We start from the raw sequence: 14647 nt of genomic DNA on the forward strand, positions 1-14647 counted from the left end.
AGTCCTGGAGGGCTGAGAACCCTAACCAGTCAAGGTCTAATGAGAGACTATTTGGTATTACAACTGGGTGCTATGGTCGGGAACCACAGTTATGGCGGCACACGCCTATATCTCAACGCTCAGAAGCAGGCAGGAGGGTAGACAAAAGTTTGAGGCTAGTTTGTGTTACATGACGAGTTCCAGGCCAGCCAGAGGTACACAGTGAGAACCTACCTTTAAAAATCAAAGCTGGGCAGTGGTGGCACACACCTTTAATTCTAGCAGAATTAATTCAGGAGGGGCTAGTGGGTCTCTGTGAATTCGAGGACAGCCTGGGCTACAAGAGCTAGTTCCAGGATAGGCTCCAAAGCTATAGAGAAACCTTGTCTCAAAAAATCAAAATAAATAAATAATAATGATAAAAAGTCAAAACCAGAAACAGAGACTGGGAACCAGTCCTAATAATAAATCTCTGAAATGTCCACCCGCGGGTGAAATACGGAGTGTGCATTTAAAGACCAGGAAGTTCTGACACGCGCTGCATGGAGGGCTCCTGGTAATGAAAGGAGCCAGACTTAAGAGGCCTCATCCTGCAGGTTCTATTTATATATGGAATGGCCAGAATAGGCAAGTCTCCAGACAGTCAGCTCCTGGTGACCAGGGATGAGTGGGGAGAAAGGATTAGCTGTTAACTACAATGGGGTTTCCTTTTGGGTGATGGGAAGGTTCTGGGATTAGCTAGTGACAGCAATTGTATAGCACCGCAGATGTTCTAAAAACAAAACAAAACCCACTTACCTGAACACTTACAATTTTATTTTGGCCAAGTATGAGACACACAGGAGGGTCTCTGTGAGTTGGAGGCCAGTCTGGTCTACACGGAAAGATCATATCAAATAACAAAATTATTTTGCACTGTTGGGCACTGAGCCCTAGGCCTTGTGCAAAACTCCAGGGTAACACAACTGTTGAATTACATCTCTGACCCTAAGTAATTTCTTATTTATTTATTTATTATTTATTATGTATACAATATTCTGTCTGTGTGTCTGCCTGCAGGCCAGAAGAGGGCATCAGATCTCATTTCAGATGGCTGTGAGCCACCATGTGGTATTTCATGTTGTATAAGCATCTGAGTAGTCGGAATAATGTCGTGGCATGCCTGATAGTTGCTGGGAATTGAACTCAGGACCTTTGGAAGAGCAGGCAATGCTCTTAACCGCTGAGCCATCTCTCCAGCCCCCCTAAGTCATTTCTAAACTTTATGCTAAAAAACAAAGACCAATATTTGAACAAAGTTCTCTGTGCTGGGGCCCACCTTCACCAGATGTAACATCTTCCTAACCCTCTACAACTGAGGCACTCACATCATTTAGACTTACAAAGCCACAAGAACAAGGCAGCAGGGTTTCTGAGATATGAGGAAAGGCATGGAAGCCCGGTGATCTTATCTGCTGAAAGGGGAGAGGCAGGCCTGGAACCCTAGCAACCAACCAGGCAGAGCTCCCCTCCAACGAGACCAGGGAGGGGGCCTCTAAATGGCCTTGCCCTGCAGCCTTCCTTCCCAGCTGACTTCTGGGAATTTTGCTCTTCCACCCAACCTGAGCTGTGGCCTAGGAATGTCAAGGTTTCTCCATACTCTGAGCTGCTTGTGCTGGGTGTCCATCCTCACACTTAGCCCTTCTCTTCTCTTTCAGTGCTGTCTGCACCACTCTTTCATCCGGGGAGGTCTCCACAGAGCCTTTTCATCTTTTTGCCTCTCTCTCCCCAGCACAGGACTCTGCACTTGTCTGTGCTGCTGTGATGGGTTATTGTGAAGCGGAAGGGGAGGTGTGGCCAGCTTTCCTGTTCTTCAGTCAAACTGCATCTCTCTTTACACTTTGTGTCATTATTTTCATGTATGTATGCACACTGCCTGTGTACCCGGCGCCAGAGGGCAACAGATCCCCTCCTTCCTGTGCTCCTGTGTGAGGATGCTGGGAACTGAACCTGACTACTGCCATGGCTGAGTCAGCGCTCCAGCCCCAGCATCCCTAGTAACAGCTGCCGCTTGTTCACCAGAGGGGAAAAATCAACTAGTCTGCATCATAGCACATCTGCCTGGGCACATGCTAGCTTGCGACAAACAGCTTCTGACAGCTGGTTTACTTTGCCTTCATCAGATTCAATTTTCAAGCTAAACCTTAGAATGGCAATTGGCAATTAAGAGTTAATAATTTAGGACTTCATTTGGTGATTTCTAAGGCAAATGTTTCGAGGTTAGAACCACGATACTACACCATCTGTTATGGAAATGGCATTAAACATAAAAAGGTCCCATTCTTAACTGGGAGAGGAGATGAAGTTTTACAAAAGACCAGGGTTAAGGGAATGAGTTGCAATGGAGCCACAAGCATACAGATGTTTACATCCTCACAGGGATGCTAAGGTCAAATCCAAAGTTCCTAAGAGCCAGTGTGAGTGGTCAAGAACACATGATGCCCAAGGGACCTTTTTAATAAAAATATTTTTATTAATTGCCTAATATACAATATACTGTGAAACCTATTTGTACATCAGGTCTGAAGAATTCCATTAAACAGGCATGGGAGCCGGGTGGTGGGGGCGCACACCTTTAATCCCAGCACTTGGGAGGCAGTGGCAGGCGGATCTCTGTGAGTTCGAGGCCAGCCAGGTCTGCAAGAGCTAAATCCAGGACAGGCTCCAAAGCTACAGAGAAACCCTGTCTCAGAAAAAAACAAAACAAGCCGGGTGGTGGTGGCGCATGCCTTTACTCGGGAGGCAGAGGCAGGCGGATCTCTGTGAGTTCGAGACCAGCCTGGTCTACAAGAGCTAGTTCCAGGACAGGCTCCAAAACCACAGAGAAACCCTGTCTCGAAAAACCAAAAAAAAAAAAAAAAAAAAAAAAAAAGAAAAGACAAAACAAAACAAAACCAGGGATGGAATGTGGTGGTGCACATCTTTAATCCCAGCACTTGGGAGAAGCAGGTGGATCTCTGTGTGCCTAAGGCCAGTCTGGTCTACAGAGCTGGTTTTCAGGACAGCCGAGGCTACCCAAAGAAACCCTTTCTCAAAAAGCAAACAACCCCCCCCCAAAAAAAAAACCTCAAAGAATTCCATTAAAGAGGACCACCAGCCACTTATCCAAACATAGTTTTATTTAGTCTAACAACTTTAGTTTGTATTTTTCTTATACAGGGTTTGGATGTACAGCCAAAGCTGCTATCACACGTAAGCCAGGCTGCCTTGAATTCAGTGGTCCTCCTGCCTCAGCATTACAAGTGCTAGGAATATATATGTGTGTGTGTGCATACATATACATATTCTTACTGTGTGTGCCACTGGTGGCTTTTTAGGTTTTGGTTTTTTTTGTTTTGTTTTGAGACAGGACTTCACCATATAGCCCAAGTTGTCCTGGAAACTACAAAGTAGACCAGGTTGACCTTGAACTTGATCATGACCCTCTCCAAACTCCCACAAGTTAGGATTATAGTAGTGTACCACCATGATTAGTATAGGTGAATCTCTGGTACTGAATATATCATAACATAATTTGTTAATGAAAAATGGGATGCAATATTATGCATTATGAGCGGATGTTTGCTGTGAGAGGGGAGAGGCATAATTTGATTTTCAAATTACATCTTAAAATAGTGTTTAATAATCAGGACTTAATTTTTCCGTTAGGTTTTCATGTATATGCACATACATGCCACACGTGCGAAGGTACCAATGAAGCTGGAAGAGGGCGTCAGATTTCTAGGAGCTGTTGTGAGCTGCCCAATGAGGGTGCTAAAAACTGAACTCTGGGTCCTCTGGAAGAGCAGCAAGCACACTAAGCTATTGAGCCATCTCTCTCCAGACTATTTCTTAAAAATTTTCTTATGTATGTGATATGTATATGTGAGTTCAAGTGAAGGTCAGAGGTCAACCCACAGGAGTTGTCCCAGGTATGGGACTCAGGTCATAAGGCTTAGCACAAGTGACTTTATTTAATGAACCACTTTATTACCCTGCCCTGTTTGTTTTTTTTCCTCTCTATGTAGTATAGGCTGGCCCTCAACTTTCCATCCTTCTGCCTTAGTCTCCTGAGTGCCAGGATTACAGTGGGTACCACTATGTGTTGGTCGATTTAGTTTTTATTTTCTAAGGTAAATGTGTCACTATTTAAACTATGACACTGTGATATCCATAAGAATGGCAGGTTCTTTCTTCATATGACAGTTGTATACCTTAATACCACTTTGTACAGGAAGAGAAAACATGTTCAGTCTTTCCTCAGCAGGAGTGCGGAAAATTGGCTCTCAGCACCAACGCACTGTACATCACTGGAAAAACAAAATGCACTTTTAGGGTCATTTCCCATCAGTTGCTTTTTCTTTTCTTTAAAAAGATTTATTTATTATGTATACAGTGTTCTGCCTTATGTGTGATTGCACACCAGAAGAGGGTACAGATGGTTTGTGAGCCACCGACTTGAACTCAAGACCTCTGGACAACCGCTGAGCCATCTCTCCAGCTCCCAACAGTTACTTTTTCACATTAAGAATATGTCAACAACACTAATTGACTAAGATCAACTTGTGGGAGGGAGCTCACTGTACACAGTGCTCTTAGGGATGGAAGCACAAAGCAGTGAATAGAAAACTCCAGACAGCTGGTTTAAGACAGACTTAATTTCTCATGATTTTCCCACAGCCAGTCATGGTATTTGTTTAACTTGTGGTCTTCAGGGTGCACCTGGAAGAAAAGAAACATATCAGCCATAGACACATTTAAAGGTTGGTGAGGGAGTTTACCATGATAATGTATCTGACTTAAACAGAGAACTTGAACCCAGTAGCAACCATGACTGTCTACAATTATGCCTTACATAACAGGAATCCTTCATTGTTTACAAAGTACTTTCCAGTTCAGAGCTACCCCAGCCCTGGAGCAGAAGGCAGCGATGCCATGAGTCAAGTGTTAGCTCCCTGCTTTTGGAACGTCACAGACCCTGGGAGGCTTCATGGACAGCTCTGGTAGTGAAGGAAGAGGACCGTGGCCCTGCAGCGTGGGTTTCTCCAGACCTCACAGATTTAATATGTTAGGGCAAGAGGGCAGTGTGCCTGGGTATCCTCCAGTTGCAGGCTGCCATCAGAACACACCAGTTCTGGGCACAAATAATAGGACTCAGATGCCACCCTCCAGTATGAGATATGAGGAGATACTGGTCAACTAGACACTCTAAACCCGACCATTTCCTATGGAGCGTACTGTTTCTGGTGTGTGTACAGGCATGAGACTCAGGCACCTTCCTACCTTCAGGAAAAGTTGAAATTTTATTAGTTGTGCCTATGAAGGTCAGAGTAGAAATTAGAGTTACTTCTTTATTTTCACCCTTATGTGGATTCCAGGGATGGAGCACAGGCTGCCAGGCTTGTGAAACACATTTACCCACTAAGCCATGTCTCTGGTCTACCTTCCACTTTTTGTTTGGGAAAGGCTCTCTCACTGGCCTGGAACTTACCACACAGGCCAGGCTATCTCATCTACAGCCTTTGACTGTGCTATCCGGGAGCTTCCAGGCACCCTCCTGTTTCTGACCCCACAGTGCTGGGACTGCAGTTGCATGCCACCATGCCTGGCTTTTACCTAAGTTATGGGGATCTGAATTTGTTCTTCATGGCAAGCACTTTACCAGCTGAGCCATCTCTTCCCAGCACTAGGGGCTCCTTTTAACAGGAAGAAACCCTGTCAGTGTTAGAGACAGAACACGCCAGGAAAAGACAGCAATAGGGTCAGGAGTGACAGACTGCTCAAGTCAGCAGAGGCCACAGCAAAGGGACTTGGGCGGGACCTGAGGAGTCCCTCCTACAGTTTATAACCTCATGCCCCTGCTGCTCCTTAAACTGAGGGCAAATCTGGTAGGGACTACAGCAGGGCTCCTGTCTCGTCCGTCTTGGACACACTCGTGGATTTCTTTGGCCCTGGAGGCAGATGTGCTGGATGTGCTATGGCTGGCAGTGGGCTTACCTGCTTCCACTCATTGACACAAAAGATCCGGTACGAGTCGTTGCCGTATTTACCAATCCCGTGAAGCTCAATCGGATACCTCCACTGCTTCGTCAGATATTCATCTGAAGATACACACCCCACACACGTGGTCAGCCCCGGGGAAGACTTGTAACGGGGCAGGACGACCCCTCCCTCTGGACCAGCATCCTTATCACTTGCCTCCTCCTAACCACTCTCTTTGCTTTGCCAGCTAGCCAGAGAAAATGACTTCCTGCTTCTATGCAGAGGGCTACTTTGGTGTTGGGCAAACATTTATGGTTTAGGTCAGCAGGAGTCTGTGGTGTGGGGCAAGCAGGCTGTTTTAAATGTCTTTAGTGCTTGAGCTAAATGACCTCAATTAATAGAGCATCTGGGGGCATTAAAGTTTAAAGTGTGGCTGCCTTCAGTGGGCACAATTTGCTTCTTCCTTTGGGGCCACAGGACCATACCTGAAAACTTGACAATGGTTTTTGCACGGAGATCATAGAGACCGAGAGGCTTAAGAAGTTCTGACACGTCCCTCCAGTCAGCAGTTCGGGCCACCTCGGCTGAAGGGTACTTCTCTAGAAACTCCCAAAGCACAGGGATGGCCATCTTGCCTGGCAAGCAAACCACAGCAGACATGTCTGGGAAGGGCTGACTTTGTGTCCAGGTAGTTCCTCATCTGGGGACTTCAGGCAGGGGCTTCCTTGTTACAGCTTTCTTGTTAAGTACGCTGGGAAGGTTCCACGGACCTCTATCCCCAGCCTTGCTTGTTAATACTGTCAAATCATGACCTGAACCAGTAGCCACTTACAGAGTCAAATACCAACACTGTTAATCTCCTTGATTACCAGTCCAAATTATACCAAAATAAGCCTATTTTTTAAGTAATCAGATCACCAGATAACCACTATATGCATTCAATGAATACAAGCTGGATAGAAGGCGGGAAAATATTAACTGCTCCTTCACTGAAGACCCAAGCTAATCTAGAAGTAGGAAACCAATGACCACCTGGCCCTCAGTATTAAAAAGGATGCTGGCTGTCATTCAGTCTAATGTACCCATAGGTGAAGAGTTCTGTGGAAACCAATGACCACCTGGCCCTCAGTATTAAAAAGGATGCTGGCTGTCATTCAGTCTAATGTACCCATAGGTGAAGAGTTCTGTGGGCTAAAAGGGAAAGGCCTTGTCCAACATCATAAACTCAAAACAGACCTTGAACTTGGGCCTCTTAACCAGTTTGGTTCTCTCCCTCCTCACCAGGACACAGATGACAATGACCCACAAACCTGAGGTCCGATTGAGAAATATAGTCGCAATGAGGAGCTTCCAGGGATCATGGAAAAGTGTTTCTTGAACAAGATTAAAAGGTGACCGAGGAGGAGTCCATTTCTTGAAGGCTTTTCGTCGTGGGGGGCTAAGAGCTACAGAAACATAGGGGTGTCAAAGTTGTACTCATGAAAGACTTGGGTTGCCCCCTCCATACTGCTTGGGGCAGGGTGGGTACCTTCTTTGTTGTACTTGCTGGAAAAATACAGGCTTGTTTTCCTTTTTTCTACTTGTGTTCGTGGACTGCTGTCTTCTGAAAAGAAAAAGCAGTTTAGAGAATCTATGTTTATGGAAGGGTGAGGCAGAATAGAGTTTGTGGTTAGCCTGGGTTACATAATAAGCACTTACACAAATTAGTCTACTTCTCCTAAACACCCGGGCAGCTGGGCCTTATCTATCTTATCCCCTTCCCTTTATACATAAGGAGATTGAGGCACAAAGATGCTAAATAAGCCCCAGGGCACTCAGCTAGTGTGAGAGCAACAACGGAAAGCCAGGCAGTCTAGCTCAAGGCCCCCCCCCCCCTTTACTGATGCCCTGTGACTTACGTGGCCAACTCACAGTAGGGGAAACTGCAACAGTGTGAATATACTAGTCTATTTGTATGATATGGCCATTAAAATGCTTTTGAGATTCTATCATGAATATTTTCCACTGATATTTACTTCTAAATGAAAAAAAGTCAAGATTCTAAAAATGATCCCAATTTTATAAACATGGACTCATATGTCTATGTATGAACACACACACACACAGACACTGAGAATAGAATTAAATGATACAGTGGTTGTTAGAAAGACTATTCAAGGTTCTGCGGCTGTATTTACCAAAAAGGCAGATCCAGGAGAGGCTGAGGAAGAGCTGTGAGCTCAAGGCCCAGCCTGGCTTCTGTCTCAAAAAAACCAACCTAGGGCTGGAGAGATGGTTCAACAGCTAAGACTACTTGCTGCTCTTCCAGAAGGCCAGAGTTCAGTTCCTAGTACCAATGTTGAGTGGCTCACAACTTCCTGTAACTCCAGCTTTAGGGGACCTAATATCCTCTTCTGGCCTCTGTGGGTACCCACACATATGTGGAATTCGCACTCACCCACATCAATACAAAATAAAAATCTTAGCCAATGTGATCAGACCTCTGGAGTTTCTACAACTGTCACTTAGTTTAAATGGTCATACTTCATACTCCTTTGGCTACACCTTCTGAGCATCAGTTAATAACATCTTACTTACATTTGTATATTAAAAAAACATCTTTTTTCACTTCCCATTTTTACCCCACAGTTATTATTTTGTTATTGTTTTGATACAGTGTCTCATGTAGTCCAGGCTCACCTCAATCTGCCACATAGCTGAGGATGGCCTTGAACTCCTGATCTTTCTACACCTAATGCCCAAGTGCTTGGATTACAGACATGTAACACCAATTTTTCATTTATGTGTGGAGGCCAGTAGAGGGCATCAGACCCCTTGGAGCTGGAGTTCCAGGCAGTTAGGAGCTACATGGCACAGGTGCTGGGAACTGAACTCAGGTCCTCTGGAAGAGCAGGAATTGCTCTGAACTGCTGAGTCATCTCACTAGCTAGCTGCCTTCTCTTGTCTTGATGTGAAAAAATGAGACTAGTTAGGCTTATTCCTTAAATTTTCAGAAACTAAGGCTTAACAATTAAATAGTTGCCAGAAAATGATACTGGGGTTGACTAAACACCGCAACAAACATCCAGGTCTCCACATAATGATGTCTGTGCCTTCTGCTACTCTAGTCTGGGCAGGTGAAGCCCAGAAGAAACTATGAAACAGAACAAAGGAAGCTGATCTTATGGAAACTTGATATTCTTCATGGGTTTCTACACATCACTACCCAGTCTCCTTTACTGTTGTCTTGATATTTCTAGCCAAGCAATTATTGTTCCACTGGGCACCTGGTAACCCAATGGTACTTCCCCTTACACTGAGAACTAGACTTCAGTAGAGGAGGAGCTGAATATATTCATATTTGTCAAGGGGGGATGCTTCTAATATTTAACCTGCCCATTATAATAGCAGTAAATTCATATGACCCGATGCTTCCTTTATGAAGCTCAAAGGACACAGACTGAGGAGTCTCATCCATTCCCTAGGTACATGTGGCATCCCCTGTTAAAGACACGGCAGTCCCAGGCACAGAGAAGGTGCACCATTATGGAGAGGACAGAAATGCAAGCAGAAATCAAGTGTTACCCTGGTTCCACCAATCTGTACAGCCTGTTTCCCCAACGGAGTCTCAGTAAAATTAAAATTACTGTTCTTTAAGGGAGTTATTCATTATTGCTGCTGTGGCATAATGAATAACCCAGAGATGCTCAGATCTTTTTATCTATTATTCACTGTGGCATTGTATAGGCAAAACTGCCAAGCCCCGACTCTGTGGGAAAAGCACAGAACAAATAATACATGAACTAAAAGCAATTACACTTTTGAATTATTGAGAGCTCCCAGGCCTTTTAGAGAAGCATCAGGCCGTAACAGGAGATAAAAAGACTGTGATATAAGATGGGATTAAATTGGAATCACACATCAGCATTACAGGAGGGGCGGGAGGATGCTGACCACTCTTGGTCAGTTTATGTATAAAAGGAGTCTTACCTACATTCTTTAGAGAAGCCTTTTAATTTTCCTTACAGTCTAGAGATTGCTGTCTAGAAAGAGGAAGGCAAGTGGAGAAAGCTCCATCTCCCAGCTGCTGCCCAGGAGAGGTGGGAGCGGCCATATCCTGCCACTGTCCTGCCTTTGCTGGGCACCATGGTTGTAGCCAGTCGCGTCCCTCTCTGCCACAATAAGGGCTCGATGACCAGACCAGCTAGCTCAAAGACCAGTTAGGGAAGGTGATGTGACTCAGCTGATAGAGTGCTTGACTACCATGCATCAGGCCTGGGGCCCATGCCCAGCACTGCATTAAAATAGTAGCATCGGGACACATGCCTTTAATCCTAGCACCCACCAGGCAGAGACAAGAAGACATAATTTCAAAGTTATCTTCAGCTACAGTGAGACCCAAGCTAGCCTGGGAGTCATGGAACCCTGTGCCCAAAAATCCCTTAGAGAGGGCAGAGTTGGGATCAACTGGGAGAACGTATCGGGCTCTTCTTCACTACAGTCTCTTTCTCACCCACACCCAGGGAAAGGAGTACAAGCTCCGGGAAGGTAAACTGGTTACCACACAGCCAAGTACCTCGGAGTGTCTCAGAAGTAAGGCGTTTCTTGGCTTGGGAGCAGCCGGGCATTTCAGAGTCACCCTGTAAAACGTCGATATGCAAATGCGCCTCCCCCTCTCGGTCTCCCTTCGATCTCATTTCCTCTGCTTCTAAAAAAATTTGCTCACGGTTCTTATCACCTGCTTCTTCCGTTGAATGCAATTTGTTTGTGATGCCAGAAGCTACTTGTGTGGGATGAAGATCTGACCCTGGACTCGGTGGCTTTTCTGTACCCAGGCCCTTCTCTTCCCCAGCCACGCTGACAGTCCCTTGGCTGGAGCAGGCATCTGCAGGGCACAGACATTCCGGTGGAACCAGCTCACTTTCAGCGCCTGCTTTCTGAACCACAGATTCTCTTTTTCTGGTACTTCGCGCAGAATCCGAGAGACTCTTCCTGCACCTTTGTTTGGTTTTCTCACTTCCAATTCCTTTCAAAACAGCTGCGTTTCTTTTGGGCTTTCTGGAGTTGGACAGTCTGCGGCTACCTGGGGTCTCTGAATTACCACTGGGTGAAGGCAACACGTGGGTTTGCAACTTGCTTCGTGTCCTGAGGTTATGGTGTGAGATGCTGCTTTCCTCTGGCTGCTGTGACTGCTGCCACGTCAGAGCTACCAAGCTTTGGTCTTTATAATCGGATCTGATGTCCCCTTTAGACGGCACAGTAAAATCAAAATCTTCAGGCTTAAGAAAAGTCTCTCCATTTTTGAGAAGATAATTAGCAAGTGAACGCTTCGATCTGAACTTCAGTCCTTGTGGGCTAAAAAAAAAAAAAAAAAAGAAAGGAAACTTATGCTAATAAATAGGAGTGACTTTTAAAAAGAACTGAACCACATTTCGGATTTCCAATTAATAGTTTCTAAATGTCACCAAAGCTGTTTGCCATTTTAAAGTAACAAAAAGTGATCAATGGCTCTTTTTCTATAGATTTCTCTATGACAATATAAAATCAACATACAAATATAGCTTAAATCCAAATGTATCATTAGCCATTGGGAGCAGGATCAACAACATGTATATGTGACTGTTCCCAAATCACTTGATAAAGCTAACCAGTGACACTGAAGGAACAATAATGGTTTATAACAAGCTTTTAAAAATGTATGTGAGTGTGGCGTATGTGTGTGTGTGTCTGAGCATTTTCATGTGTACCTGTGCATGTGGAAGCCTAAAGTTAAAACTAGGTGTCTGTGCTCACTCTCCACTTTGAGACAGTCTTTCTCAATGAACCCGGAGCTCACCAATCCCAGTTAGTCTAGCTGGTCAGCTTTCCCTGAGGATCCATTCTCTGGCCCTGAGGGCTGTGGTTACAGGCAGCTGCTATACCTACTCAGCCTTTTAGATGGGTTCTGGGGATCTGAACCCAGGTCTCATGCTTGCTTGGCAAGTGCCTTATTCCCTGAGCCATTCCCCAGTTCATAAACCCAAGATTCTTACTAATGTTCCTATTACGGACAAAATCCACTGGGCTGTACTTGTTTCCTCCTGAGTGCTCACCTGATGAAGTATACGTCATATCTGCCTGCAGTTTTCCCAGACAGCCTTTGCTTCACAATTCTCTCCCATCCACACACGAGGGGCTCATGGCGTTCTGTCTCTGCAAGACCGTTACACTGAGTAGCAGCAGCAGGTTCCTGGGGAAGGGGGCTACCCTCGCTGCTTATCACCGGTTCCTTTCCGTCTTCTGTTCTTCCCAGTCCAGCGGCTACATCCTCCTTGCTGGAAAAACAAAGCCCAAGTGATGAACTCATTTCAAATATCTTTTACGCCAGGTGGTGGCCTTTAACCCCAGCACTTGGGAGGCAGAGTCAGGCAGATCTCAGTGAGTTTGAGGCCAGGCTGGTCTACAGAGTGAGATCCAAAGGACTCTCTGCACAGTAACAGTTGAAGAAGATAACATTTTTTTTAATTGTTTGGTAATCATGCAGTAGGGCTACTATAAAAGGTTTCTGATAACAGCTGGTACCTGACATTCACCTGAGATCAGCACTGCTTAAACTGATCGGCCCTCTCCTGCCAACAAGAAGAGCAACTTTCATAAAACAGTGTTAACCCCGCCCCACCCCACCCCACCCCCAGGCACATGACTTCTGGCAAGAACTTCCAAATCTTTTGGTCTTGATTCTCATCACTTTGTGAGGTTAAAACTTAGTCTTATTGACAAATTGTGTGATAATGAAATCCAATCACTTGCAGAACTAATACCAGAACCCATGCCTGCAGAACTGTGATCAAGTACTTCTCCCCATGCTATTATGGGGGGGATACGTATAAAACCTTCAGTACAGTGTATCGCTCCCCCCTTTAGAGGAGGATATGGGCACCATGTCCAGGCAGGTGCTGAGGCCAGAGGGGGCTGGAGCTCTTGGAGCTGGGTTACAGGTGGTTGTGAGCCTGGGCTGTGGGTGCTGGGAACAAACCCAGGTCCCATGGAAGAGCAGTAAGGGCTCTTAACCACTGAGCTCTATCTCCAGCCTTGAGAACAGGGTATCTTAATCACTAAACTATACATTTTAAAAGGAGAGGGAGGGTCTGGAGAGATGGCTCAGTGGTGACGAGCATATTCCAGAGGACTCCAGTTCAGTTCCAGCAGCCACATCAGGCAGCTCCTCACAGCCTGCAACTCTAGGTCTGACCCTCTCCTCTGGTCTCCACCAACACCTGTGTACATATTCAAAGACACACGTGAATAAAAATAAATCTTTAAAAAAGAAAGTGAATGAGTCTCTAGGGAGACCATTTAACCTAATCTGCCTCCTTTAAACAGGGAAACTAAGCAAGAACTAATGACTGACCACGGTTAGAACAACGGCACCTGATGGAATTTGGGGTTAATAGCAGTTAGAGAATTTTTTTTTTTTTTTTTTTTAGCTTTTTGAGACAAGGATTCTCCGAGTGTCTCTGGCTATCCTGGAACTCACTCTGTAGACCAGGCTGGTCTCGGGTCTCGAACTCACAGAGATTGGCCTGCCTCTGCCTCCCTGAGTGCTGGGATTAAAGTCGTGCACCACCACTGCCTGGCTCAGCTAGAAAGATCTTAGAGAGAGTAACTGAAATATGGAGGAATCACCACAAACTCTTAGGTTAACAAACTGGGTGGAAAAGCCAGCTCTGCCATTTATTATCAGCTGACCTTCCAAGAGAAAGACTCTTTGGGCTCAAAATCTCCTTTCTCCATCTGTTAAAAGGAATAATTTTTTAAAAAAGGTTTTGCTGCTGTTGTTTGCTTTTAAGACAGAATCTTATGCACCCCAGGCTGGCCTTGAACCCACCACGTACCTGAGACTCATCTTCTACTTCTGATCCTCCTGCCTCCACTAGCCTGTACCACCACGTCCGGGTATTCGGCGCTGCCGATCCAACCCACGGCTTCGTGTATACTAGGTAAGCACTCTACCAAGTTAGTTAAATGCCCAGACCTCAAGACTGTTTTGAGCGGCCAACATTTGAGACATGCAAATTTTAGTCCCGATACAATAGCTGCTTCCTTTGCGACTTTTCCTACGACTGTTTCTGAGGCTCCCACTTCCGACCTAGGCTAACCTGCTTGCATCACAAAACATCCCTTGTCCTCCGAGCTCCCCGGTCAATTCGGCCAAGGAATCGGGGACGGGGACACCCAAGGGTTCCCACAGTGGGGTAGAAACACCCACACAAGAGCGATTCTCCTGTTTCCATTCTACAGAGAGGCTCGAGAGGGGTTAACAACTTGCCAGAGGTCCCAAGGCGGATCTGGAACTAGGCTCTCTCTGGGGGTGCTGAAGGGGGCTGAGCTGTCCCCAAGGTTTGGGGTCTCCATCTTTGCTGCTCTGGTCCACCGAGCTGCAGCTGCAGCTCCAGGCCGAGAGGCGGGGTGGAACTTGAACACAGCACAAAACACTGGTTGGAATCCAAAGACGGACGGGAGAATCCGTCAGTCCCCACTGCTGCTTTCCCGCCAGCCGCCATGGCCTGGCTAAACGCCCCGCCCCACCCATCTTCCGTGACCGGTCACTAGCGTCATACTTCCGCTTCCGCCTCCTGCGTCCGCCTCCTGCGTCCCTGCGCGCTGCGCGCTTCAGCTGAGGAGCCAGCCTCCCTTTTGGACTTGCGCA

General features: G+C 46.0%; 1 protein-coding gene across 3 annotated transcripts; it reads right to left on the bottom strand.

The window, feature by feature from the left end:
• Positions 1-3003: 3003 nt before the first annotated feature.
• Mbd4 (methyl-CpG binding domain 4, DNA glycosylase) lies at positions 3004-14552 on the bottom strand. 3 transcript variants are annotated; one of them, XM_041643266.1, is made up of 8 exons: positions 14267-14552; positions 12051-12272; positions 10535-11313; positions 7508-7579; positions 7290-7424; positions 6465-6614; positions 5995-6098; positions 3004-4719 (listed from the first exon to the last, which is right to left on the bottom strand). In XM_041643266.1, the coding sequence occupies exons 1-8, from the start codon at positions 14350-14352 to the stop codon at positions 4642-4644; spliced, it is 1626 nt and encodes a 541-aa protein (XP_041499200.1). In that variant the 5' UTR covers positions 14353-14552; the 3' UTR covers positions 3004-4641. The 3 variants fall into 3 exon arrangements, with proteins under 3 accessions (XP_041499200.1, XP_041499211.1, XP_041499194.1); XM_041643277.1 differs by lacking the exon at positions 14267-14552 and adding an exon at positions 13833-14205 and having other exon boundaries at positions 3005-4719; positions 7508-7582; XM_041643260.1 differs by having other exon boundaries at positions 3006-4719; positions 7508-7582; positions 14267-14550.
• Positions 14553-14647: the final 95 nt, after the last annotated feature.

This window comes from Microtus oregoni, unplaced genomic scaffold, assembly GCF_018167655.1.
Source record: "Microtus oregoni isolate MIOR12 unplaced genomic scaffold, Mior012 000002F_ref0000024, whole genome shotgun sequence".
NCBI lineage: Eukaryota > Metazoa > Chordata > Mammalia > Rodentia > Cricetidae > Microtus > Microtus oregoni.